This window comes from Gnatocerus cornutus, chromosome 1 (assembly GCF_029298725.1).
Source record: "Gnatocerus cornutus isolate USDA-ARS CGAHR chromosome 1, icGnaCorn1.1, whole genome shotgun sequence".
NCBI classification, from domain to species: Eukaryota; Metazoa; Arthropoda; class Insecta; order Coleoptera; family Tenebrionidae; genus Gnatocerus; species Gnatocerus cornutus.
Window position 1 is genome coordinate 26,819,038 of NC_142233.1, and position 25,295 is coordinate 26,844,332.

The 25,295-nt window shown below is 32.3% G+C and overlaps 4 protein-coding genes across 8 annotated transcripts; 3 read left to right on the forward strand and 1 right to left on the reverse strand.

Annotated features, from left to right (window-relative positions):
• The first annotated feature begins 257 nt into the window (after window positions 1-257).
• Crtc (CREB-regulated transcription coactivator) lies at window positions 258-14,877 on the forward strand. 5 transcript variants are annotated; one of them, XM_088034534.1, is made up of 13 exons: window positions 262-757; window positions 6,429-6,572; window positions 9,214-9,411; window positions 9,462-9,586; window positions 9,638-9,794; window positions 9,898-9,999; window positions 10,083-10,124; window positions 10,246-10,362; window positions 10,412-10,579; window positions 11,358-11,420; window positions 12,421-12,640; window positions 12,741-12,939; window positions 12,990-14,877. In XM_088034534.1, the coding sequence occupies exons 1-12, from the start codon at window positions 644-646 to the stop codon at window positions 12,932-12,934; spliced, it is 1,644 nt and encodes a 547-aa protein (XP_087890660.1). In that variant the 5' UTR covers window positions 262-643; the 3' UTR covers window positions 12,935-12,939; window positions 12,990-14,877. The 5 variants fall into 5 exon arrangements, with proteins under 5 accessions (XP_087890689.1, XP_087890660.1, XP_087890667.1 ...); XM_088034541.1 differs by lacking the exon at window positions 10,083-10,124; XM_088034550.1 differs by lacking the exon at window positions 11,358-11,420 and having other exon boundaries at window positions 265-757.
• A 263-nt stretch (window positions 14,878-15,140) lies between these two features.
• LOC148181125 (uncharacterized) lies at window positions 15,141-17,317 on the forward strand. Its single transcript, XM_088043485.1, has 4 exons — window positions 15,141-15,241; window positions 15,286-15,511; window positions 15,559-15,736; window positions 15,782-17,317. The coding sequence occupies exons 1-4, from the start codon at window positions 15,141-15,143 to the stop codon at window positions 17,089-17,091; spliced, it is 1,815 nt and encodes a 604-aa protein (XP_087899611.1). The 3' UTR covers window positions 17,092-17,317.
• Window positions 17,318-17,451: 134 nt separating this feature from the next.
• Tmem214 (Transmembrane protein 214) lies at window positions 17,452-23,995 on the forward strand. The gene is made up of 10 exons (XM_088043478.1): window positions 17,452-17,687; window positions 17,738-17,904; window positions 17,954-18,121; window positions 18,297-18,600; window positions 18,651-19,073; window positions 19,449-19,591; window positions 22,967-23,093; window positions 23,145-23,398; window positions 23,451-23,569; window positions 23,616-23,995. Exons 1-10 carry the CDS (start codon window positions 17,573-17,575, stop codon window positions 23,734-23,736), a joined length of 1,941 nt encoding a protein of 646 aa, XP_087899604.1. The 5' UTR covers window positions 17,452-17,572; the 3' UTR covers window positions 23,737-23,995.
• On the reverse strand, window positions 23,783-25,050 carry LOC148181127 (deoxyribonuclease TATDN1). Its single transcript, XM_088043503.1, has 6 exons — window positions 24,958-25,050; window positions 24,727-24,906; window positions 24,498-24,681; window positions 24,256-24,453; window positions 23,992-24,204; window positions 23,783-23,942 (listed from the first exon to the last, which is right to left on the reverse strand). Exons 1-6 carry the CDS (start codon window positions 24,980-24,982, stop codon window positions 23,831-23,833), a joined length of 912 nt encoding a protein of 303 aa, XP_087899629.1. The 5' UTR covers window positions 24,983-25,050; the 3' UTR covers window positions 23,783-23,830.
• Window positions 25,051-25,295: the final 245 nt, after the last annotated feature.

Sequence of the window (25,295 nt, forward strand, 5' to 3'; positions counted from 1 at the left end):
GTTGAAAATAGGTAAGAAAAGTACATGAAGTATTAACAAATCCTTCTGTTTACTGTTTACAGGCGAATTTTTCTTCCATAAAACTTTTAAGTTCCTAATGTTATGTTGATGTGTTCGCGGTTTGAAATTCATTAAAAGAAGCGTAACACATGGTCAATGATAATTTCTAGGTTCATCCTAGAGATCAAAGTGTATGTTTTCTATAATATTTTACGAATTTCTACGCCGCGATGATTACAGCTCAAGCCAAGAGATTGTTACAAAAAAATTACAAAATCTAGATGGTTTAGCTACGTAACAATTAGTTTCAATGTCAAATGTCAGGAAGTTTTCATGTTTTTCAGGGCTACTTGATTAAATTTCGAAGCAAACGCGAAAAGATTCATTGAGGTTATGATCAACTAATTTGAAGTTGTCAATGCAGTACATGGAAGTGGAGGTTTTTAATCCGTGATTTGTTGTTAATTGTGAAAAACAACACTATTAATTATGTCAGTGATGGAGTTAGATCGCAAATTTCGACAACATAAATGAGTCGAAAAAACTGCTAACAAAGATATCGACTGAACGCGACCCTGAACATCGCGTCTTGTCGCGAGCAGAGTCGCTGCCGCGCAGTGTAGTGAGCAAATGTTTAGCAATCATGGCGAATCCGAGGAAGTTTAGTGAGAAAATAGCCCTTCATACTCATCGACAAGCTGAGGAAACTGCCCGATTTGAACAAATTATGAAAGAAGTGTCGGATGCGACTGCTAGGGTATGTAATAACCACTTATAACCTCTCCGAACAGTGCGTTTTCGCATAGCACTGAGCGACGTAAACAATAAAACCTGGACTGCAGTGATAGGTAATATACTGTGAGCCCCCAAGGTAATTCGATTATTGTGGGGCGACAACGACGATTAGTGAGATATTGTGCTTTGGCGACAATCAATAACCATTTTCGCCTTTTTGACAGAATATGAGTATCTACCATGATTATTTATTATTCATCAATGGGACAACTTGGAACATTTTGGACAGGTTAACTGTGCTTCTAATGTTTACAGTCAAACACAGGTGTAATTTCCTTTCACATAGCTTAATGGGAGTCTGTTCTGATAACACTGCTGCTGTAAACAGCCAATTATACAAATTAAACAGCTATGATTTGTTCTTATTTATAGTTATTGCTAATTAACAATTTTAAGAAACATGACTTCCATCTGACAGTTATCAAAGTAGAAGCCGCCGTTTTTGAGTTCTCCAGTTTCCATGTCAATTATTCAAGTGTGTATACACAGTGACACATCTTATGCTTCTGTTTATCTTGTGCTCCTGATTATCATTTATAAAAAAATGTCAAATCAGTTAATGACAGCCCCTAGAAACTAACCCAACTTTGGCCCAGCTTGTCATATTAATAACAACCAAGCTTGAATATTCAGGAGAATCGGTGTCTCGCTGTTAAAACGTGCTGCTAAAACGTACTTCTGTGTATACGAGCCCATGCTTAAGTACAATTTATAAAGTGTAATCATAGATATGAATAAGTAGGTTATTATAAAAATGAGTATAGTAGGCTTTGTTTTTTTATCATGTTGGCAATTCTAATCGAATATTTTTTTATAAACCGCAAATTGTCAGAAAGGTCAGTATACAATTTTAAACTCGAGCCTAGTTAGACGCCGTTTTTATCTGATCGATTTATCACTGTCGCTTCACTTAAACACCATAAAACTTCGGTGATTAATAGATATAACAACTAAATTTACAATACAGAATTGGGCTTTAAAAAAAGTGATTACATTATCCACCAAGTTTCGGAATTGCAAGGGGTTTGCACCCTTTTCTAACAAAAAAAATCCGAGCAATACTCATAAATGGTGTCTAAATTTTAACGATCATGGTCATTACTCGTTACAGTTGAATACCTGAAAAATTAGTAACAAGCGTAATACTATTAATAAATAATAATGATTTTTCGAATATTCTTCACACCAATAAACATTCATGTGCATGTGTGATTCATAATGATTAACATTATTAGTTTCCAATGCCGGTCACTAAGTAATGTCGAAATGATGAAAAATGTACAACGAATTGGTCATTAAAATATGCACTATTTGTTCTAATTAACAATGAGGCACTTGTAATCATATAAAGAATTGAGTTTTAATAATAATAATGCGACGATTTTATTTTATGCCGCAAAGTTGATTCGACGCAGTTGCTAAGTTGGCATCGATTGATTGCTGTTGTGATAAGGCAACTACGATTTGCAGTGTCGCAAGTTAACTTGAAATTTGTGAAATATACGATACGCACATTCCAACTATGCCAGTCTTTTGTTTAATGTCCGTCCATAACAATGCTTGAATACTTTTGGCACTAATACCCACTTTTATCATGATATCGTGATAGCGTTAATTCAATAAAAAAATCATGGCTGATTTATTTAAATTTTAGTTTTACGTTTAGAACACAGGATAAAAAATCAGTATTAAAATAATACATAATATTTAGGACCCACAAGCGAGAAGAGGTTTATTTCGAACCCTAACAATTCGCCATTTGTAACTATCAAAGGTGCGTGAAGCAGTGTATTTTTGCCATTAAAATATTTCAATGAATGTACTATAAATGTAGAGCAATCCGAAGAGATTAAAAGGTAAAAAGAAATGTGTGTGCACTTGCTCATTAAAAGGGGAAAAAAAATTAGCAGAAATTTAAACTTGTTCCATTTTATTACATAATAACTAAAAATGTTTGCGCCGATGCCTATTGTTATAGTAACAGTATAATTTTTATATCATAAAGTCGTAAGTCTAACAATACCACCGTAAAATATTAGTAGCATACAATAATAACAAAATAAGTAAGGTTTTGTTGTTATTTTGTTACCTTATGTTATGATTTATGATTAATCAATTTTCACTTTGTGAAAAGAATTTGTAAAAACCCCATTTTCTATAAAAGTTTCTCCATTTTTGCTTCCGTGGCCCGTGAAAATTGGAAAAAAGAATATTCAATAAGACCAAATTTAATTAGCTACTCATAAAATTATTTAGAAAGTTTTAAATGTCGTGTAACTGTAAATGATTGTGACTTTTGTTATTGGGCTAGCTACATATTTAGTTTGTTTCGATTGGCAAGCCTGTTGTAAAAATTAGGTACGATGTGTTATGCGAATGACATTCGTCAATTTCGTTGTCAATATGCGTAAATTATATCAAAGTAAAAATAAAACGAATAGTAAATAGAGAGATTTGTGATTCAATCTTATTTATAATAATAATAATAATAAATAGGAAGAGTAATAAAAAAATTTCCTACGACCCCATATGAAAGTGACATTTTCCACACGGTTAAATGACTCCGAAAGTTGATGATTTCATGCATCCATTTCCGAAAGTAAAAGTCACTAGTGTGATATGAATATATCCGCACAGACCTGTCAAAATTGACAGTTATTTTGAAATACAAATGTAATTATTGAATTTTTGTGTTCAATATCTAGACGATTTACTGTAAAACAACATGTACAATGGTAAAAATGAATTGGTTAGGTCATAGAATATGTCACTTTTATATGAGGTCGTAGAAAAATGACATTTAGAATAGATAAGAAATGAACTATTGTCAAGACTTATGGTTTCTTCCCGATGATGGAAGGTCGTAGGAAAAATAGTGTACACAACTCGTCGGAAAGTGTCTTTCTTGCACTCGTGTAATATCTGCACTCGGCTAGCGCCTCGTGCATCTACATTTACACTCGTGTGAAATTTGTCACTTTCCGCACTTGTTATGTAAATATCTATATCGCCTTACATTGTTTAGTTTGTTTTTAACGAAATATTTCAAATCATCAAAATACCCGCTTCTTGTCTCTTTCGCTAAAATATTCTCAATTTAGGCTTAATCAAAGACAGGCAATATTCTGCACGATTTACTCTAATCTCAATATTTTTTGCTCACCTCTTAATAACCTTAACGACGTAGTAATCATAATCACCACCTGTTGGTACATTTAAGAATCGTTTTAGAATTATTGTTGCCACATGCAACTGAAAAATATGTCGTTTTATTTATACGGTTTATAATCAAATTTTAATAATATGGAACGATATTACAAAATTGATGTTTGTTTAAAAAACTAGTAACTATTAGTTGATAAACATAAAAAGTTACCCAACTTTTTGATAACATAGCGTTTTATTTTATGTTCATTCCAACAAATCTTGAAGCATATTTTTAATTAGGTATTTCAAATAGAACTAACTTTTTTATTAGAAATCTTCTGGTCAGCTAGTAAAATTTAATTCGATTATCACGAGAGGAAATGGGGCAATCGGTGATTCGTATTGTGGTTTCCAGTGTAAAAATTTTGGACTAAAGGTGGGAAAATTTTCATTCATTGTTTGCCGCTTTAATTTTTGCCTAATAATTTTTCATCTTTTATTGTGTATAAAACTACACTACTAACTTTTTTGATAAAAAGTCTTCAATTAATAAATAAAAGATTTTTAGAGACAAAATTATTCTGTTCACTTCATTGTTTCACATCACGAAAGGAAGTGTCTCATGGAACAGTCTACAACATCCGCCACCAAATCTGAATATGGATAATCAACCTGCGTTTTTATCCAACTTTAGTAAATGAGATTCATATTTACAAAGAAATACCACACGACCGGAAATTTATATTTAGTAGTAACCGCAATATTTAAAATCAAGAATAGGCACTGATCTGATATCATCTAAAAGGGGTTTGTTATTTAAATTATGTTGGTACCAACTTTTTTTGTCTGATGGTGATGATCTTGCGAAAGCAACAGCACAGAAAATTTCTCTATTACATAAAAACAAGTATTTTAGTTTTTTTCTTGACCAAACTTTAAAAAAAAAGATTAAATGTTTTATAATTTGATGACCATTTAGCTTGATACGTCAACTAAACATTTTTTCCATTATGACCAACTCATATGACATATTTTTAAGTTACCTTTAGAGGTGGATAGGTGAATTAGATTACTCGTTGAAAATGCAGTAATTTCAGGGTTTGTTATGTAATACACTATTTTTAAAATAATAATTTTATGGCGTCACTATGTCTACAGTATCAGATTTTGATAAATTCAAATAATAAGCATGCTCATCAATAAAAGAACCACTTAAGATTGGCCACTTTGTACTCTTTTAGAATAGTCTTAAAGATACCGATTTTTTTGAAGTATTTCTCGTTCTACTACGTTCATAAAGCCACATGGGCATCATAATATAGATTTTTTAAATCACTTTCTTACAAAATATTCGCTCAAACGTATAATGCCAAATTCAATTTTTGGAACCTTATTACTTATATTTCTTTTATACGTCTAGAACCTTGTGTTTCAAGACCACTCGGCGCAATTTCTGACGTCTTTGAAAAATTTCATTAGCATAGCTGCAATGTCATGGATTTCACTGAAGCATTTTTTCCCGAATCTACAAAGAGAATACCAACATAATGTAGTACATTGAATTTATTGTGTTCAAATAGGTCTACAGTTCCTACTACACGTATAAATAAATTTTGTAGTAATTGTCGCGTTAGAACACGTAGCGCTGTGGTAAAACATGGCATTGACAAACAAATTTTATTGTTTTTATGAATGAAAAATTGCTAAAAAACAAGACTTGTTGCCTTTTTTAATAAGGTTTACCAGTCATAAGTTACAGTTGTTAGTTCTTTCGTTGTATTTGTTTTATACAATTTCCTCTAAATGTCAGTGATGGTTTGTTTGTACACCATATGTGAACAGTGGTTGTATCCATTAATGGCATTTTTTCTATGAGATCTTCATTTTCTCTAAAAGAGCCAAATCGCTGACTTGTACACTGGTGCTAGAATTTATAGTGCGCTCACTTCAAAGAGAATCAATTGCTTTCTCTTTAAGTCTGAATTTAAACGTGAATATGATGCAACCAATACAAAATATTCACTGGTGATAATGAACTTTTAATAATACGTTCATTTAGCACTACTTTTTCAGCACCATTTTTTTTAACGGTTTAGTGCTGTATTTAATTTCGAGACATTTATCTGTGTAAATTTATTGTTTTATATGTAGGGAAATATACTGTTTGCTTTAGCTGTTTATCTATAAGTTTGTGTGTTCCACGTTCACGACAATTCCACGTCATTGTAATGACGTTAATATGCACTGTTTTTATGAATCCACATGAAGTTATACACCTTACAATTGACAACGTAATTTATTTATGCAGTATTGTTTATTGTTTTTTGAAGAATACATTTTTTTACTAAGAAATCAATTCAAATTTTATTACTCGAGCAAGGATAACTCCTCACCGCCCCAGTGAGCTCAGTGACCAGACAATATTCCCATGGATTTTTCTATGTTCTCTTTTGTGATTAATAGGATGACTGTAGAGATGGTTTCAGGTGGCGCCTGATCGAAGCTCATCTAAAAACACACTTCGTATCAACAATCAAACATTGGGCACATTTCGCGGCGGTTCCCTACCCAATGTTTCCGCGGGTGTACCTACTGTCAAGTCAGCTTGCCAAAATACAGAGTCAGCTAAGGTGATTTTCACCCTAAATGTTTCAGTGTTGTAGAGTTCTGTTATCTTTATTTATGCACTCACGTGTGATTGCTTCGCATATGTAAATTAGGGTAGTGTCAGAAGATTAGACATGTTTTGTTCACACTAGTGATGCTTTGCATGTGCGACATTTTGGATTTAGAATGTTTATGTGTGCTTCAGTTGTTGCTCAAAAAATCGCCTTTGATCTTCGTCTTCTTTTTCTTGAAACTAAAGGCTATTACAGTGTCGGAAAGCAATTTTGTGCACGTCTCAAATATGTTCGTACTGAGATGAATGTCCTTTTGCTTAGTTGCACTTTTTATAAACAAATACTGAAATTTACTAATTTTGATGAGAAAATTTGTAGTAAATTACGATAACCTTAAAATAAAATTTCTGGCAAACAGTAAATTGTGAGCATGCTCTAATGATTTTGTACACACGTTATGTTGTGTATATTAGTTATAATAAATCATTAACATTATTACCTTCAAGCGTTCCTGGTTTTTATTCATCGCAGATTTGTTGTCATTTAACATTTTTTATCGCAGGATTTTTATAAATATTTTCAAAACCATTTATTATTTTTTGTTTACCAAGGACACGGGTATATCAAATGTAAATCTATACAGTTATGCTGTGAATTTATGAATCTGGAGATTGAAATTATAAAACAAGGAAACGTGAAAGATGTTTGAATATAAGAATAACATTATTACTGGTCGCCTCATAAACTTCACTATTGTTAAACGAACAAATGTTTTGTAATTTTTACTATAATTAGTAGTAAAAAGTAAAATGTGGAAATTATATACCGTGATAGTTAATTCGCACAATTTATTATACATTAGTTTTGAGTCTAGCACACCTTGTATAATTTTGTTCCAAATGTTGATATCAACAATGCTCTATTATGGCATAGCAACATATTACTTGAAACTTCAATGTGGTACCAGATTTTAGTCTAAAATAATAAATAATGAAGTCATCCTGAAGTGATAACGCATGGGGTACAGTTAGAGTGTTGCAAACAATAAATGCCAGCAACATTCTGGTAACTAGTTGTAAAACGTGATTCGATCAACAGTGGGCGTGAACAATAAAACATTAATTGTATTTGTTTAGAATAATTTAACTAAAAGAGCAATAATGTCACTTTCGGTGCAATAAAAAATGAAGTATGTAGTGTTAAAGTATTCTCTATAAATTAATTAAAAAGTGACGCACGATCGTCAATGAATCACTACTTCCTTCAAAATACTAATAAAACCATGAATTAACTATTAACAAATAGCATCCCATGTAAGTGCGCTTCCGCATGTGCGGTTTTTAATGTAAGCGCTGAAACAATTTTATGTTTTGACGCGCAGTTCAACTGTAAAAGTGAAATTGTAGTTTGTAAGGTTGCATTAATGAAACTGCATATTTAACAATTCTCATGGCGTCTAGACAATTAAAAGTAAATTGTTTAATGTTTATGTTTAAACTAATTTGTTTGTAACACTTACGGCGTTGAAACAATACTTTTTTTCCACAAAATGTTTTCTGGTTAAATGAGGAAAACTCTGATTAAACCAGGGACGTTTTTACTTAGATATTCCTTTATGCCTTATTAAGGCTGGCCGATAATCCAAAAATGTCTTGAAAAACAAATTTTCAAAGCTTAAGCCGTCTTCTACACATTAAAATTAATTAAGAACTCATTTTAGTCTGACAGTTCTTTTGCAATTAAACTAATAAGGAAGCATCCGCCGTTCTTTGTTCAAGTAGTGGAATCAATTTTACTGAAAATTCTGCTTTATATTTTTTTGCTAAGCTTTTAATTTAGGTAGAATTGGGCATGCTGAACAGAATATTTCCATAGTGCTAATGTTTAAATTTGCATTGTCCCTAAAATGTTAAAAAACAAATGGTATGTAGGCTGATTTATTTCATGTTACCGAGTTTCCTACCTATGATAGGTCTTACAATGGTGTAAGTAGGATTTGAAATCTCGATTAATTTTCTGTGGTAATTGGAAAAATTATTACGTTGTTAATTCTGAACATGATATCTCAAAGTGACGTAGTTCAGTTTTCACAAACTGCGTGTGACCGCAAAATTATTCCCAAAAGGTACTAGTATCATTATCAGTTGTGTAATTATAGAAAAAAATAATTATCTGATTGTGTATATTCATTTAGGCAGATTGCTTGTACAACAATAAATTAAAAAAAAATTGTATAAAACAGTTTTGCTCTTGATACGTAACTCAGACCAGCTGCAAGTGAAAAACTTTTCGAATGTAGGTTCTACAGACAAACGGCAAAAAGTTGTAATTGTTGATTATAATTAAGTAAGTAACTGACAATTATCAAATTTCCTAATTGCTAATTAATACCATTAGTATTGGGGTTTCCGATATCACACTTCATAAAACTCTGATTTAACACTAGTTTTTGGGGTTTTTAACTAATCAGAATTTTTTTCGAGAACTTTGCGTAAAATCAACAATAAAAAAAAATCTTCTTTGTAACACAATCCATGCCACATTTGGCGGCCAGCTGAACGTTCTTTTTATTACAGCTCCATTATTTGTTTAAGTAAGCATTAAAGTTCATAACTAATGGTTACTTAAGGTACTTTCAATTTTTTTGCAGGACGAAGCGTCAAATCCGACAACCGTCAATTATCGGCCAGGCAGTAGGACACGCTCTCATGGAGGCCCAATGCGAAGGCCTCACGATAGACGTTTAGATACATCACCTTATTCCAGTACAACATTTTTAAGTCCACCCCACGACACAAGTTGGAGGCGCACACATAGCGACTCTGCATTGCATCAAAGTGCTATGCAGGTACGATCTTCTGCAAATGTACTCTCAAGGTGTTGAAATTTCGTTTTCAGGACATGAATTCCGACAGAAATGATAACTGTAATAACCGATGGATGATGCCCACTATGAATGGTCCAGAAAGAAATGAAGGAAGGCCAAGATCGAGTTGTGAAGTTCCCCGTGTCCCTGGTATACAGTAAGAATGCTAAAAAACTGCGATGCTGTTGGACTTACTGTTTGTTTTAAGTATATATCCCTCAGCACATGTGCCAGGAACAGTCCAAATACCTATTGGTGGCAACAACACGGGGTCTTTGCCTGACTTAACTAATGTAAATTTTTCATCGCCTATTCGTATACCTTTAGATCAAGACCCAGACCAAGGAAGTTCTCCTTACAGTTCTGTAAGTGCACTTAACGATTTTAGTACCTTTTTAGTAGTAGATGTAGTACTGTATTAGTATAGGTACCCAAGCCAAGTTAGTTAGTCCACATGCTTATTTACAGAGTCCTGTAAATACAAGTCCATCTACATTATCCCCCACAAGTATACCTCAAGGAGTACGACAAGGCCGTTTTCATTTCACACAAGCATCACACGCACACTCGGTATGTTTGTTGTTTTTTGGTTTTGTAGCTTTATGCATGCAGTTTTATTTTTGCATGTTTTGTTTTTTTTTTATTTGTTGCAGAATCATTTATCAGTTCCTAGGTATACCAATCATCCAAATAAGGTACGTGCAGTGTCGCTTCTTCATTTCGTAATATAAATAAACCTTTTTTGTGTTCCAAAGTTGTTTAGTTTTGTTAAAGAATGAAATATAAGTGTGCCTTCAGCTAACACATTCATTTCAGAACGTGCCGCTCGACAGTAAAAGTATAGCAGGTTTGGTTGACGGAACCGATTTCACACAATTAACGGGTATCCAAGGAATATACCAACAATGTCCGCCCACTTCGCCCTCACCAACAGTAAGGAGTTGGTGTTTTTTAATTTAGTTACTACTTGATTTACTTTTAGTTGCCACAAACATCAGGATATCGGAGTCCTAGACCCAGTCCACAATCTTCACCAAGTTTGGGAGGTCGTCATTCAGCACCTTGTAGTCCAGGCGCACCTAGTCCTTTACCTAACGACTATATATATAGTCAAAACCAATTTCAAAACCAATTTGAACAGTTATCAATGGTAACTATATCATTTTATGTCTAAACATCATCTCTTTTATTCTAGTTTATATTAATTGTTTTAATAATAACAAACAGGACATTACAAATTAATATGGTTAAATTAAACACTCAGTCAGTAATATTATTTTAGTTAATTATGTTACCTTCTGTATTTAGCAGAGGATTGTATTTTAACTCTCTTATATAAACCGTTTCTAATAAGTGGTTATATCGTTGTGCGCTAACAGGGAGTGGTAAGTCATGTTTGTTATGCGATGTCACAAATCATAACATTTACATCATAATGTTTCATACATCTCATACATTTGATGTAAGTCGTTAATTAAATAGAGCCATCTTTAGGTAATATTATAGTTATAGTGTGAGAAGAGCTGAATTAATGTCTGTTGTGCTGTTTAATAGAAACAGATTTAAGTATTGCAGAATGTGTTTTGTTAGTGGTACAGGCATAACATGACCCAACAGTGGTTCTTGAACCATTGCACATAGAAAAGCGGCGAAACAATTTCAAAATATACATATAAATCACCAACGCTGGCTATAATAATTATAACTAATCAAAGTAATAACTAACCAATAATAAACTGCTTATATCTACATTTTAATATGACTTACATGGTGTATTTCTATGTTGATTAGTCAATAATTTTTGGCAATTTATAATGTTCTGAAGCAGAGACGATAAAAATCGGGCGCTTAGCATGTAATATAGCTTCCTGCGAATCTCCTTTAAATTTGAAAAGTTCATAATAATAAGCGATTATGCATGTTGCTAGGATTGGGCGCAGCTGGTAGCTAGCCTATTGGAGTCAGGCTGCACCTGGAGCGCACAATTGCAGGTGACTAACATTCAGACCGATATTTTCTTCGGTTATCTTCTCTAACATTTTCTGCTCAATGTGGCTTTGTTATAAATCGTTACATTCCAAAAAAATACGTCATATAGCTGATATGATTTTGGAATGTAGAATGTGATTTCAGTTAAACGATTTTTCATCCTTATCCAAAGAGAAAGGAATGTTCATTGTGGCTTCTTGGATGAGGATCCTTATATGATGCTAGTTTTTTGACGCTTAGGTTTTGTTATGTACTTATTTTTATTATTAGAATATTTATACAAGTTTCATTAAACAGCTCAACTTTTTTCGCATGACGCTTACATATTTTTTAATGTAATAGATGAAATTAGACCTTCAGTGTGCTAATATTTCTTTAATTCGTTTTCGGTATCCATTGCATAAACCACTGTAATTTGGGATGATACATGTCCCAATTTGCAACGTTCTAGTGAACTAACAAACTTAATTCCATGTAATTACTCAAACAAACATACTTGAATAATTAGTTAGAAATATTAGAACATATTGCTATAAACTGTTCATGAAAAGATTATCAGTTTACTATTAAAAATCTGTATAAAGAACAGTTTTTAGATGCATTCATAGGAGTTACGATGTTTCAGCATGACATGACTATTTTTACATCTTCATATCATTACTTTTGACATTGAGTGTTGTTTTAGGACATGACTAGATATCAGACGATATTAGTCTTGATCATTTTAAACTCAAAGCGATTGAAATCTAGTCTGTCTAACGTAGCAATGGTTTACTTACCAAAATACTTATTAATGTCTGTTCAGCTTTAGTTGACAAGTCATTTTAATGAATCTCTTAAATTTGAACAGGCATTTATAAACCTACGCCTGCATTTAATTAAGTCATGTTTACTGTTTATAGAAACTCGCAGTAATCTTTTATTTTCATATCTAGCGTAGGTTACTGTTTTCATCACATAATTTTTATGTATTTTTGTTTGATATAAATTGTCTGTTCTTAGTCGGACGCACCTGGTAGTAGTGTATCGTATCTAGAACAGCCGTCTGGACAGATGACACAAACACATTGTCAAGCAGCACTGGAAGTGTCTACTGTTGGTAGTATAGAGTTGACATCCGATCCAGGATACTATAGTACATCTCCTTCGCAACTCGTTTATCCTCCAAGCTTACATACTACACCAAATACTCCGACCAGCATACCAGATATTATATTAACAGGTGAGGATATTATAAACGTTTATTGTGTAGTATTCTTTTTGCGGTAGATCTTTCATGAACGGTAGTTGTTACAAGTGTTGGCTGAATGAAATTCTTTCAGATTTTTCATCGGCAACAGACGAAATTTCAAGACAAGATTTGAACAAACAATTGGAAAACGACTTTTTCTCAGAACAATCATTGCGTGAAAGCCTAGAACCTTTGAACTTTGATGAACTTCAAATGTTAACGGACCCTACAATGAGTCTTATACCAGATGGGGTAGAAGATGGGTTTAGATTAAATCGTTCATAACAGTGGTATGAAAAAAAACGAGATTGAGACAAGAAATCTAATTAGTTTATTTCAGAAATTCACTGCCAAATATTCTATAGGTTCTTATTGTCAAATGGCATTGTAAGAGCATTTCAAATAATTCAAGAATTTTACAATTAGTCTTATCTGACATACGAAACATTATACGTGTGATTGTTAGATTTAGTGACTTCCCAGAAGCGTGGCCAACTTATATACGGAAAGTACGACCTCCGGTGGTTTTTTAATTTTATAAATTTTTAACATAAAGTCACAGTTTTTTGATATTATTAGCTTGCAATTACAATGATTTGGAAAAAATAGGAACATTTTTTGAAAGACTGACAAACAGTTGAAGACTGTTATAAACGAATTTTGGAAGTTTATCATACCTTTACTATTTGGGTTTCATTCTAATTAGTTATACTAGACAACTAAGCACGTAAATTTTCTAATGAAAACCTCAACAGTGTTTTTTTTACACATATATAAATATAGATAAACAATCTGTTTTTAGAACTAGATTTATAGGTGTTTGTACAAATATAAGTTAATTTAGTTTTTAGTTCATTGTAATTCGGATTGAATATTTAAAAAGATGATTTCTTTTTTTACATTTAATTCGTTTTGTTACAACTTAAAGAGATCGTCATTTTAAAGATGTAAGTGTTGTGTAAAGTAGGTAGCCAATTATCTTATAGTGTTTTTTTAATGAGTGACATAGTGCAATATATTTTTTCAGTTATGAAAGTTATTGTTAAAGTACTAAAAGTGTGTTTTTTATGTTAAATTCTACTGTACTGTTACATTAAAAAGAAATATCAAAAGTGATTCATTTTTGTTTGGATTGGACTGTATAGATTAGCTTAGAAGCGCACAAGTTATATGTAAGGGAAAGAATATTTTTATATTGTCCATATCTACTTATACTTAAATTTTATAATTTATTTATTGATAATTAAACAATGTGAGTCATTAATATATGTGACGAAAATTAGAAATTTCTTTGGACAATGTAAGAATGCTATAGAAACTAAATCCATATATCATACACATTCTAAATGGCTCTCTTATTTACCTTCCGTAAATATACTTGTGGTTTATTTGAACCAAAGCATTCTTTTATTATCGAATCTCAACTTAACATGTTCTAAAGCAATTAAATATTGTCTGTGAAGTTCATCGCGTAACATCTCTATGTTAGTATCCAAACAGGTATGTTATAGTGTTGGTGCTGTTTTATTTATCACAGATATGGATTGTTGTATTTTGACGATTTGGCTAAATTTGACTGACAAATTCTGCGCGAAAACATATCAAGACTTCGTTATATAACACGATCAAATCGTGGGCTTGATGAGTAATAATTCGCTTATTCACAAAAAATGAAACATTGTGTTCACGGTCAATTACATAACCGATTTTTTGTTAATGGAGTTTGGACATTTGTTGGTCAAATTTATGGTTTTTCATTGCTCAAGTGAGAATTTTTATTCCCTTTTCCTTTGTGAATGGTTATAAGAATGCTGACTACTTTAGGTAAGATTTATAAAAGACAACTTTGTATGTTTGCTTATTTTTGTAGTCAGTGTAGAAGTGCGAACATCATACTTGGAAGTGGACCTAAGTCATATTTCATAGATTATAGCTGACTGATTTGTTCGATGTAGCAGGTCGTTAGTTTTATGTAAATATTTTTTAGTACTTGATAAATATCATATTTACATTTTCAAAGCTATATCGATTAAATCTTGTTCAATGTAAATTAAAATGATAAGTTTATTACTTTATCTCATCTTTTGTACATATGCGTCATTGAAATATTCATTGAATTTATATAACATTTTATTTTAGAGTCAATATTATTCACAAACGTCAATTGTTGCATGCTTCGTTGTTATTTTTTTAAATTTTAAAAATTATTATAATTCATCATTTATAAATTTCTGGTTTTATTCTTCCTCTTTCCCACAATTTGATGAAAATATTTGGAATTCTAATATTTTATTTTGGTGGATGCGCCGGGCGAAAAACTACCCCACGCAGGAAAGTCAAACCTTAAAAAAAAACGTCTTTTATCATAATTTTTAATTTGATTCATGGTAGCATAGCTACGATCAATTTTATTATTTTTGTGTCTAGTTTACGTGTGACATCATTTAACGCCAATGTGACAGTTGTCGCATTTATTTTTTAATTCTCCATTATGAAAACATTTTATATTCTTTATATTGTTTTATGCGCCTCTGGAGATTTAACATCAGCGAAACCGTACGAAGAAGAAAAAAGTTTTAGTGACGAAACCAAGTTAGTGAACAAAGTTCAGAATCGATTTACACAGTTTCTTGCAGATTTAACTGTATGGGCTCAAATGAAGAACTCAACTATGAAAAAAACAGCCAAAATCCTGACGTGTACAAACCTCATTCAAAATTCGAAAGTTCTGATAGGTACTTTAAACCATTCGGGTATGAAAAAAAGAGATACGCAATAGATGCGGACAATCTCGATAATAGTGTTGAAAAGAGACAAGTTGGAGTAATTTATAGAGAAAACCAACCGATTGGAATTTTACAAGTAAACTTTTTCGGTCTGTTTTTTTTTTCTTCTTTATTTGTTTTTAGCCTTATCAAAGATCATATCGATTTATACCAGTCAAAGAAGAAATTGATTTTGACAGCGTCGATTTGACCCAAAACTTACCCATTTCGGAAATTGATAAACGCCAAGTTCAGGGTAATGAGGAAACTTATCCTTCCATTCTCACCAATTTTAAAATTTTCAATAAACTGGATAAAAAAAGTACGTGCATAAATCTAACCACCCGAAATAATTAAGAGTTAATAGGAAACTACGACGCTATTAACGATGATAATGTCCAAGAGTTGAAGGCCACAATTCGCCGGTTGAGATCCTCAAATCCACAAAACAGCGAGCAGATTGAAGAAGAATTGAAGAATATTTTAGACGATATGGGTTTGATCGAAGACGATGAAAGCCACGGCCAAAAACGAGAGATTAAAGAAGAACAAACGGATGAAGAAATTGAGGACGATGAAACGGAAGAAGAACGAAGTAAGAGGGATCAGAACTGTCACGAAAGTGGTGACGACAATGACAAACTTTCTCCTCAACACACCTTTCAAAGTGGTAATGAAAAACAAAACGAAATCAAAAACGAGATATTTAATGGACGCTCGGAATTGAAAAAACGTGACGATACAGAAACGCGTCGGGAAAAACGAGAAAAAGAAGAAACCGGAATGGGTTCTCAAGATTCGGATCTCGTAGAAAACCTAAAAGATTCAGGCGATTTAATGATTAGTGGAAACAAGTCGCCTTTAGCTAGTTCTGAAATAACAGAACGCGGAGCGGAGGAAAAAGAAGCTGATAAAAGGTCGTTCACCGAGGGAGATGATGACTACGAAAAACGAGTAGAAAATAAAATAAACTCACTGAAAGAGGAAGTGAAAAGAGAGATTGAAGCTTTGAAAAGATCGCAAAGTAATGACGATGACGACGAAGACAGTCAAAGAAAAAAACGACAAGCTTCGAACACTTTGATTAAAGAAGAAACTGATGAAGTTAATCCGGCATTGCATCCTGATGGAGAGCTGAAACCTTTAGTTAGAAAGAGGAGACAAGTTAAAGTTAATGAAACTGCAAATGTTCGAAGAAAACGTGAGATCCGAAGAAGGAAAAGAAGAACCGATCGTTCCTCCGACAGTGCGAAGGCAAAAACTTACAAATCACGGCATGAAGAGAGCGAGGAAGGTGGAGACCTGTTAGGTGGTGACGATTTCGAAGAAAGATCTATTTTAAAGAGACAAGCACCAAATAAAAGTTTAGATCGGTCTAAATTTAATCTGAACAAACGTTCGGATTTTCCTAATTTTCACCATTTGCACACTTATTTTTACGACAATGCGGCTAGATTGAAACGACATAATAGTCAAAATTTGTTTGGAAGCAAGCGTAGAGAAAATAGATTTGTTAGATCAAGTCAAAGGAAGTCTAGAAATAGAAGACGAATTAACGAAAATGCGTTAACAGCCAACAGACCACAGCAGCTAAGTGATATGTCGGATTTGGATCTCTTTGGTGCTCTCCCTAAAAGTTATGACGGAGAATTATCGAGATATAAACGTGTAAAATAATACAATTTATACAAGATATTATACGTCTTCTTTTATATTTTGACTTTTATTTAAGCGTATTTGTTGAAGAAGGGTATTTTGTATTAAATTTTGCCGAAAATTATTTGAAAAACTCTACGTGACGCTACTGTTTGCTTAAAATAACATGTATTAAACCTGACAATAAATACTATCGTCCAAAGACAACATTAATATGCCGAAGCCAAAAGCGCAGTTCAAATTTAACGATTTTTCGAATTGATAAAATAATCTTTCAGACTTGAAATCTACCGTCCACGCCACTGGTGCCACGCTGTCACATTTGACATGTTCGCGCCATCGTCACGTCACCAGTTTCCATATGCTATTAAACGTCAGTTTGCTGTTTACTCTTGAGGAGTGTATTCTTCAAGCCGGTTAATTTGCTGTTGTTTTTTTATTTTATTTTATTTATTTCGTTGTGCAAGTCCAACGTTTTGTTAAATTACTTTTAATTGAAATCATGTCAGGCCAGTGGGAAGTTGTCGGTAAAAAGAAAGAAAAAGGTATTCCAAAAGTTGGGTTACAGCCAACCAAAAAGAAAGTAGAAAATTTGAATGTAAAAGTGGAAGATGTTTGTAAGTAAAATCATATAAAGTAAGTGTTCAATTTACGTGATTCTTTTTAGTGGCCAAGTCGCAAGTTAAGAACTTATATTCCAATGGGAAAACCAAACCTGTTGAAACAAAAAAAGCTCCAGAAACGGGCCCTAAAAAGATACAGAAGAAACAGGAAAAACCAGCGGAAGTACCGAAATCTAAAGCGCCCAAGTCAATTGAAAGTGCACTTAAATTGGTACGAAAATCATGTGAAAGTCAAAATTATATTTCATGTTTGTTTTCAGATTGATGTTGATGAACTTAAATCAGTGTATGACAATAGCAAGTCACATTTTCCTGACGCTCCTATTGTATGGTTAAAGGATTTAGCCCACTTTTTGAATCAGAAAATTAATGTGGAATTGCAAGATCCTGTGTTTTCTCAGAAGCCTTCAGATTACCCACTGAGTGCTGTAAGAATTTTTAACAGTTTCTAAAAACTAAAATTGAGAAAGTAGCGATTAGATATCTACTTATAAAATTAATCTAAAAATTTTGCGGTATAATAACATTAAAATTTCACTTTCACAAAATTGCTTCTATTTTTAACTTGACTATAAGTACTTTAGCTTGTTTTTTTTTGTGTAGGTACCATCTAACATAAAGTCAGTGATAGATAAAGCCATTGAAGACGTAAACAAGGGCAATCTTCAGCTATTTTTTGATATTTCTTTAACGTCAATGGTGACTGATATGAGTAAGAACCAACCAGCTTTAGGTCATAAGTTGCTTCTACAAAACATTGCTATAAAAGAGCCTACATTAGTAACTACCAATTTAACGAAACATGGCGTGTTAAGAACATCTTATCAAAATCGACCGAATATTGGTCTATCAATCCTTTGGGCTGTAGGACAGGCAGGCACCAACAGCTTTGAAGCAGGATTTACGAGTATGCCAACACATTATCAAATGATTGTCTTTCTAACAACATGTTTTCAGTATTTCAGGAATTAATGTTACCATTAGTAGAGTTAAAACACTACTCGAGATTTATTTATAAATATTTATTAGATTTAATAAGCTCCCACAAACAAACCCCACTCACGAGAGATCAGTTTATGTTTATCTTGGAGTTGATTTTTTCAAGTAAAAAAAATTTTCCAAGTGATTTGAAGCCGAGCTTAACCGGTGTTCTACCTGATTTAAAATCGGGTTTTTTTTCTGTCAATAAAAAAGACACGTTTAGGAATTCACTTGAATTTTATTTGAAGAAAATACCTGTTGGGGGAGACGATGATTACCAAAAATTTATCTGTGACATGATCGTTGAAGGCTTCAAAAAAGATTCAAGCAGCTTGGATCAATGGTGTAAAGTTTTTAGTAAAAATATCACCGCAAGTGCCATCCTTCTTCGCTATATAGGTAAGATAGTTTTTTAGTTTAAATTATTTGAAGCTATGGGCATTACGGGAATGATGTAACACACAAATTTCTTCCGTTTCCGTGGTGAAAAGTTTTTGTCCGTGTAAAAATTACTTTGTAATTTATTATTGCATGACGGTGCTAAAATTAAACCGAACAGGAGTGAGAGTTATTAAATTAGTCATGAATTTTTCGTTTCTTGTGAACCACAGAAACGGATAAATCTTTTTTATTATTTAAAAGATTCCATGCTTCATTATCTGCTCTCTCTATAAATAACAACTGTCCATAACTTCTGATGCAGTGTGTTTATTTAAAAAATTCCAAGATATGCACAGTACACAAAGAAAGTTATCCAACTTTTATTTATTACAGATAATAATTGGCCAACGATTAAGAATAATATAGACAAGAAATTGCTCAGAGAAACAACAAAGCAAATAATCGTCGCAAGCAATGAACTTTCGGTTAAAAGAAAGAAAGACGAAGGATTATCAGGGATCATCCGTGCTGCTGAGGTAACTTATTTCTTCTTTTTACTTTCCTTTTGCCCATTTGTTGCGCGTCAGTTTAATGTTATTTGCAATGTTTAATGTTAGTTGTAATATCGTCGGCTTAGGTCGTTAAGTTGCTAAGTCCATTTTGAATTTGTTTAACCAAGGTCAAGAAATCCTAATTTTTACATATTTGTCGTCAAATCTGGGATTTGAAAATTTGGGGAATGAAAATAGAATGAATTCTTAAATAATAACATAAATGGATCCAACGCTGTACTTTTCTGTTATCCCTTTTATAAAATTGAAAATGCATTTTGTTCACGACGATATCGTCGGCTTAAGTTGTTAAGTTGCCAAGTTCATTTTTGAACAAAATGCATTTTCAATTTTATAAAAAGGGTACAGCGTTGGATCCTTTTATGTGTTACTATTTCAGAATTAAGAAACATTCTATTTTCATTCCCCAAATTTTCAAATCCCAGATTTAACGTCAAATATGTAAAAAATTAAAATTTCCCGACTTGGGTTAAAAAAATTGAAAATGGACTTAGCAACTTAACGACTTAAGCCGACGATATGTGTCTCATATTTCGTCGCATATTTTGTCTCGATATTTCAGAAATGTCAACTATATATTTTTCCATGTCGTTTAATCTAAAACCGCCACACATTTTCGGAGGGAAAGCGATCTGAAGTTGGTCGTTAAATATGGCAAATAAGTTAGTTGTTCCATTCGACAAGATTTGAAAGTGGTGAAAAACTTAACTTTTTGTATCAGAATGTTTAATAATTAATCTCTTACTCTTATCAGACACTTAAATTCCGGAGTAATTTGTTTCGGCATTGATAATTATCGTTTTATCTTAAATAAATCAATCAAAGCACGACTGTAGGAAAGATAATTCAAAAAATAATGAAATGAAACGAATATACAAATATTTATGTTTAAAATGTGTGTGTATTGGATGGATAGGTTATTAATTACAATTAATTAATAATAATTGATTGATTGTTGGTTTAACCATTAAATTTGTTTAAATATTAAGGTTTCGAAATTCCTACAATTTTTAAGTTTCAATATTTTTATTTTCAATGGATATTCCATATAAAACTTAAATTTTGAGCAAATACAAAAACACAATATTCTGATTTTCCGTTGTTAAAACGGTGTTTACACTGAAACATAGGTACATAATAAATATTTACATAATTTATGATGGAACGAATTTAATTATCCTGTCACACAGCCTCGAATTTTAATAGAAAAGAAAGTAGAAACAAAGTTGGTGACAATAAAACAGTGAGTTTTTTACTTCATTTTCTCAAACGATTGGTCCAGTGTCCAAAGGTATCAAATTAAGATTAAAATCACAGTTTGAAAGGTGACACAACACAATTCTTTTTAAATACTTGTATAAAGAAAAAGTTACTATTCTGTTTATTACGTGCAACGCATTTTTTCTTTTATTTAAATTTTTATTTTTCGTATAGTGGAAACATGGTCGAAACATTTAAATATACAGCTCACAGATCATTAAAAGTTGTTGATGTTGACACATGTGGCAAAGTTGTTCAAAGTCTGATAATAATGGGCAGAATTTTTAAGGCAAAATGACGTGTATTTTTTTTTATTTTATTTGTAATTTATTATGTAATTTAGAAGATGTACAGTGACCGCAAAAAAACTAGGACAATGACATTTGAAAGAACAAAAATTTAAAAATTTCTAACTTGTAAATTTAGTTTTATTTAAATTTGTTTCTGCCAGTATCATTTGTTGACAAATCAGTGTCGTTCCGGGTATTACAATGGCTTAACTAAATGAATTTGAATACTAAAAGTCACATTGCATACATTTTAAGCCTGTCGTCCTAATTTGTTTGACAGCCACTGTAAATTAAAATTTTGATCTCGTTTTATGACATATTGATTGAAGAAAACCAATTATTGATTACACTACGCGACAAATTCAAATTAATTTTGAGTACCTTTTTTGAAAGTTGGTGTTTTGTGATCTAAACAAAGTGCCAAACAATATCTTCAACTCAAAAACTTCGTATAACGTATGTACCATTTTTTTTAAATAGTTAAAACATAGAAAAGAGCTTGTTTTTTCAGGTTTATTTAAGATATTAACGTAGTTATGGTCATAAATATTCAAAACAAGAATTAAAAAAAAATGATGAAAATCTATGCAAATCATAACTGGTTTGGTTTTACACTCACAAAAATTCGTGCTTTTTACACTAATTTTAAATAAATTGTACTTCAACTGTGTGATGACTTTTATTGTGAAAACTAAAATGTTTTATACTTGCAATATAGTCATAACATACTTGATTTAAAAATTAAATTTAAAAATTGGTATTCTTGAAAAAGGTCCCCATAACTTCTAAACACGACGTGATTTTTGTGGGAATTTAAATTGTTTGTTTTGAGAATTTTTTAAACATTTTCTATCAAGTATAACAATGAAGTAAGTTAAATACTTTAACAAGTCAAAATGATATTAATACATAAATCCTGTCATTTTTTTAAAATAAATCCTTAATAAATTAAAGAGATATCACTAATAACGTGAACACTGATCAATTTAATGCAAATGTTAGTTAGAACGTTATAGTTCTCAGGTCGCGATATGTCTTATAAAAATGTGGGCTAGATAGGGCACCAGTTTTGAGGGTACCAAAACCTTGTCACGCAGAGTTATTATTAATTAGTAAAGATAACCAACTATTTTAAAATGTCACTGACGAAACTGTCGACTCATTTATGTCATTTCGAAATATTCTCGTGATTTCACAGCGTTTGAGGACTGCTGGTTTCGGTCGATCATTTTCCCGGTCGGTCGCGCTTGTGTCCTATCCCCTGTTGCCACGGTAATCAGATTATCTGCGCATGAAAACTGGTAACCCTGCGTTTATGCGCATTTCTTGTTTATTGACAGAACGGTAACATCGTAAATCGAATATGACATGACAGAATGGAAGTTTAAAGTGAAAATTTGTATCTAATTGATTTTCGGGTTACTGGTTTACACCACGTTTTGGCCATACAGTGATAGTTACCAAATATATTTTTCTTCAGTTTTCTGAGAAAAAAACCACAAGAAGTACATCTCATTAACCGTAACAATACTAGAGTTCAGTTTGGATATTCATTGTAAATTATAAAAGGTTCGTATAAATAATAAATTGTTTATTTAATGGATGATTTGTTGCATTGGAAAAACTATTAGACCGTCCTTGGAAAAGGAAACAAGTTATACAGTTCATTAACACCAACAATAATTGGAAAATTTTCGAGCTTCAGACCTTTGATCTGTTATCTTTATTTATAGTTCTTTTAAGCTGAATTGGTAATTTCTGAATGAAACCTCATGTGATTCTTTTACAGAAATTGCAACAAAAGATGAGTGAACAAAAGAAGTCAGGCTCAAGTTTGAAATATTTATTTGTTTTGATTTGTTTGATTGCTGCAGGCGTTGTTTTTTGTGATATCAAACAAGAAGGAAGCTGGCAAAGTATGAAGTAATTTTTAGTTTACCTGTTGATTCATTCAATTTTAATTTTAGAATCAAATACTAACAAATATCTTAAAAATTCCGGTATCTGTGAATACTCCCACTTGGCATTGAATAAAGTCAAGTCAGGTCTGTCAGCAGTGGATCAACAAATTGAAACAAACTTTCCAACTTATCGGAAAGCCGTCATTGAATTCTCAACACCATACATAGAATTAGGGGGAAAGTTGGGACTAGTTCTTTGTAATGTTTTCCACAATTTGAAGGAAGTTGCCGTTGAAAAATACCCCATTGTGATTCAATCAGTAAGCTCTACTTTAGTTTTTTTTAATTGTTGCAATATAAAAATGTTTGCAGATTGAATCTTATGCTCCTGGTCTTGTTGAACAATCACAAAATGTAGTGAGCAATGCTTGGACAACTTCTGTATTTTACGTCAACCGAAGTATTGATTATTTGAAAACAGAAGTCTTTGTGTAAGTTCATCATATGACTGGTCTTGCGTTATACGTTTTGTTACAGAGGCCAGTTATCCCCTGAAAACATGCAAAGAGTAGTTTATGAAGCCTTCAACACCACTCAAATCAAAGCAACAGAATATTACCACTGGATATATGAAAAGGTGCAAAGTGCCATCAAGTAGAGGCTGTGCAGTTTGCTCATGCAAAAAAGATACATTCTGGGACTAGGTTATTTTATCTTTTTTATTTTTATATTTATTCTACTTTACAGTTGTATCAATTTGTTAATACAGTAAAATTAAATAATTTCTGTGTATTTTCATAAATCTGCTGGCATAGCTCGTCACGATTTTCATTTTTTATGGACGCAATGATATCCAGTACTTGTCTGAAATAGTTAAAACGAAATAAATTTACATTTCTTTTGATGGGGTTACCTAATGTTGCTTGGTTCATTTCTTCCCTTAACCATACAGTCGGGTTTCCACTTTTCCTTTTTAACGGAATTTGCGGGTACATTGTCTTTACTAATTCGGGAATATCCAGCGTGTGTTGGTCTAATTTCACACCAAGGACAATCCGTTTCAATTAGAATTTTGTCATTGGGAAGAACTCTCACGGTCTCTAAATTTTTTTCAGTTTTCAAGGAGCTGTGACCATGAAAGTGTAAAAATGTATGAAACATTTAAAATTGCACTTACCATCCATTTAGACCAATAAAGAAGTCCATTTTAATAAACTCATTGGCTTCCTCTAGAGATCCGTCAAAAGAGTGCACAACTCCTTTTAAATTTGGGTGTCTTTTTAGAATTTCAATTAAATCAGACGCTGCATTTCTGCAGTGGAGAAACAAAGGCAGTTTAAAAGTTTTACTCAGGTCTAATTGCAGCTCGAAATATCTGAAAGGTTTGTTACGTTGAGGGAGCAAAGACAAGATTCATACTTTTGTTGAACATCCTTGGGACAGAATTGTAGCCTATCATAGTCTAACCCACATTCGCCAACAGCTACTACGTTGTTGGCACCTTTTTCGATGGTTTCTTTCAATTGGGATAAATAATGCGAAGGGTTTTCCTCAAACTCTAGGCATCTAGTGGGGTGACATCCAACTGTAGCAAATAGTTTATCTGCAAGTGAGAGTACAGATTCAGTTCTTGAATTTTACGGTTTACCATCTGTTGCAGCAAGTTCTATAGCTTTCTGACTCTCTTCTAAGTTTCCACCTGTAATTATTATCTTGTCTAGACCAGCATCCCAACTTCTTTTCAGTACATGTGCCAAATCAGCTTCATGTTTTGTGGAGCCATTGCAGATTCCCTTGTACATGAGATCAGTCAAATTAGCCCCAATGTCTTAAATGAGTACAAAAATGTAGACATTAGCACTCTAATTTGAATCCTTACCGATGAATTTCGAAATTCTACTCATGTTTTTAGAAATCCTAACCTCACTTTAATAAGAAATCGTTGTATTTCAGAAAAGTACAGCAATTTGATTTAAATTACAAAAGACAAAAAGAGTGCCTTCATGTTATTGTGAACCCATTCGGCTGTATAAATAAGCAAAAATATTAATTTTTGTAACAATTTTGACACATAACATAACCTAGCACATGTCACGTTTAGGTTTTTTTAGGTTATATTTTCTGTTTGTGTTGTGATTCCATAAGCATTTTTAGTCAACCAAAAGGGCTTAATTCCACACTTGCTCAAACATGGACACTTTTAATAGTTTGCATTAA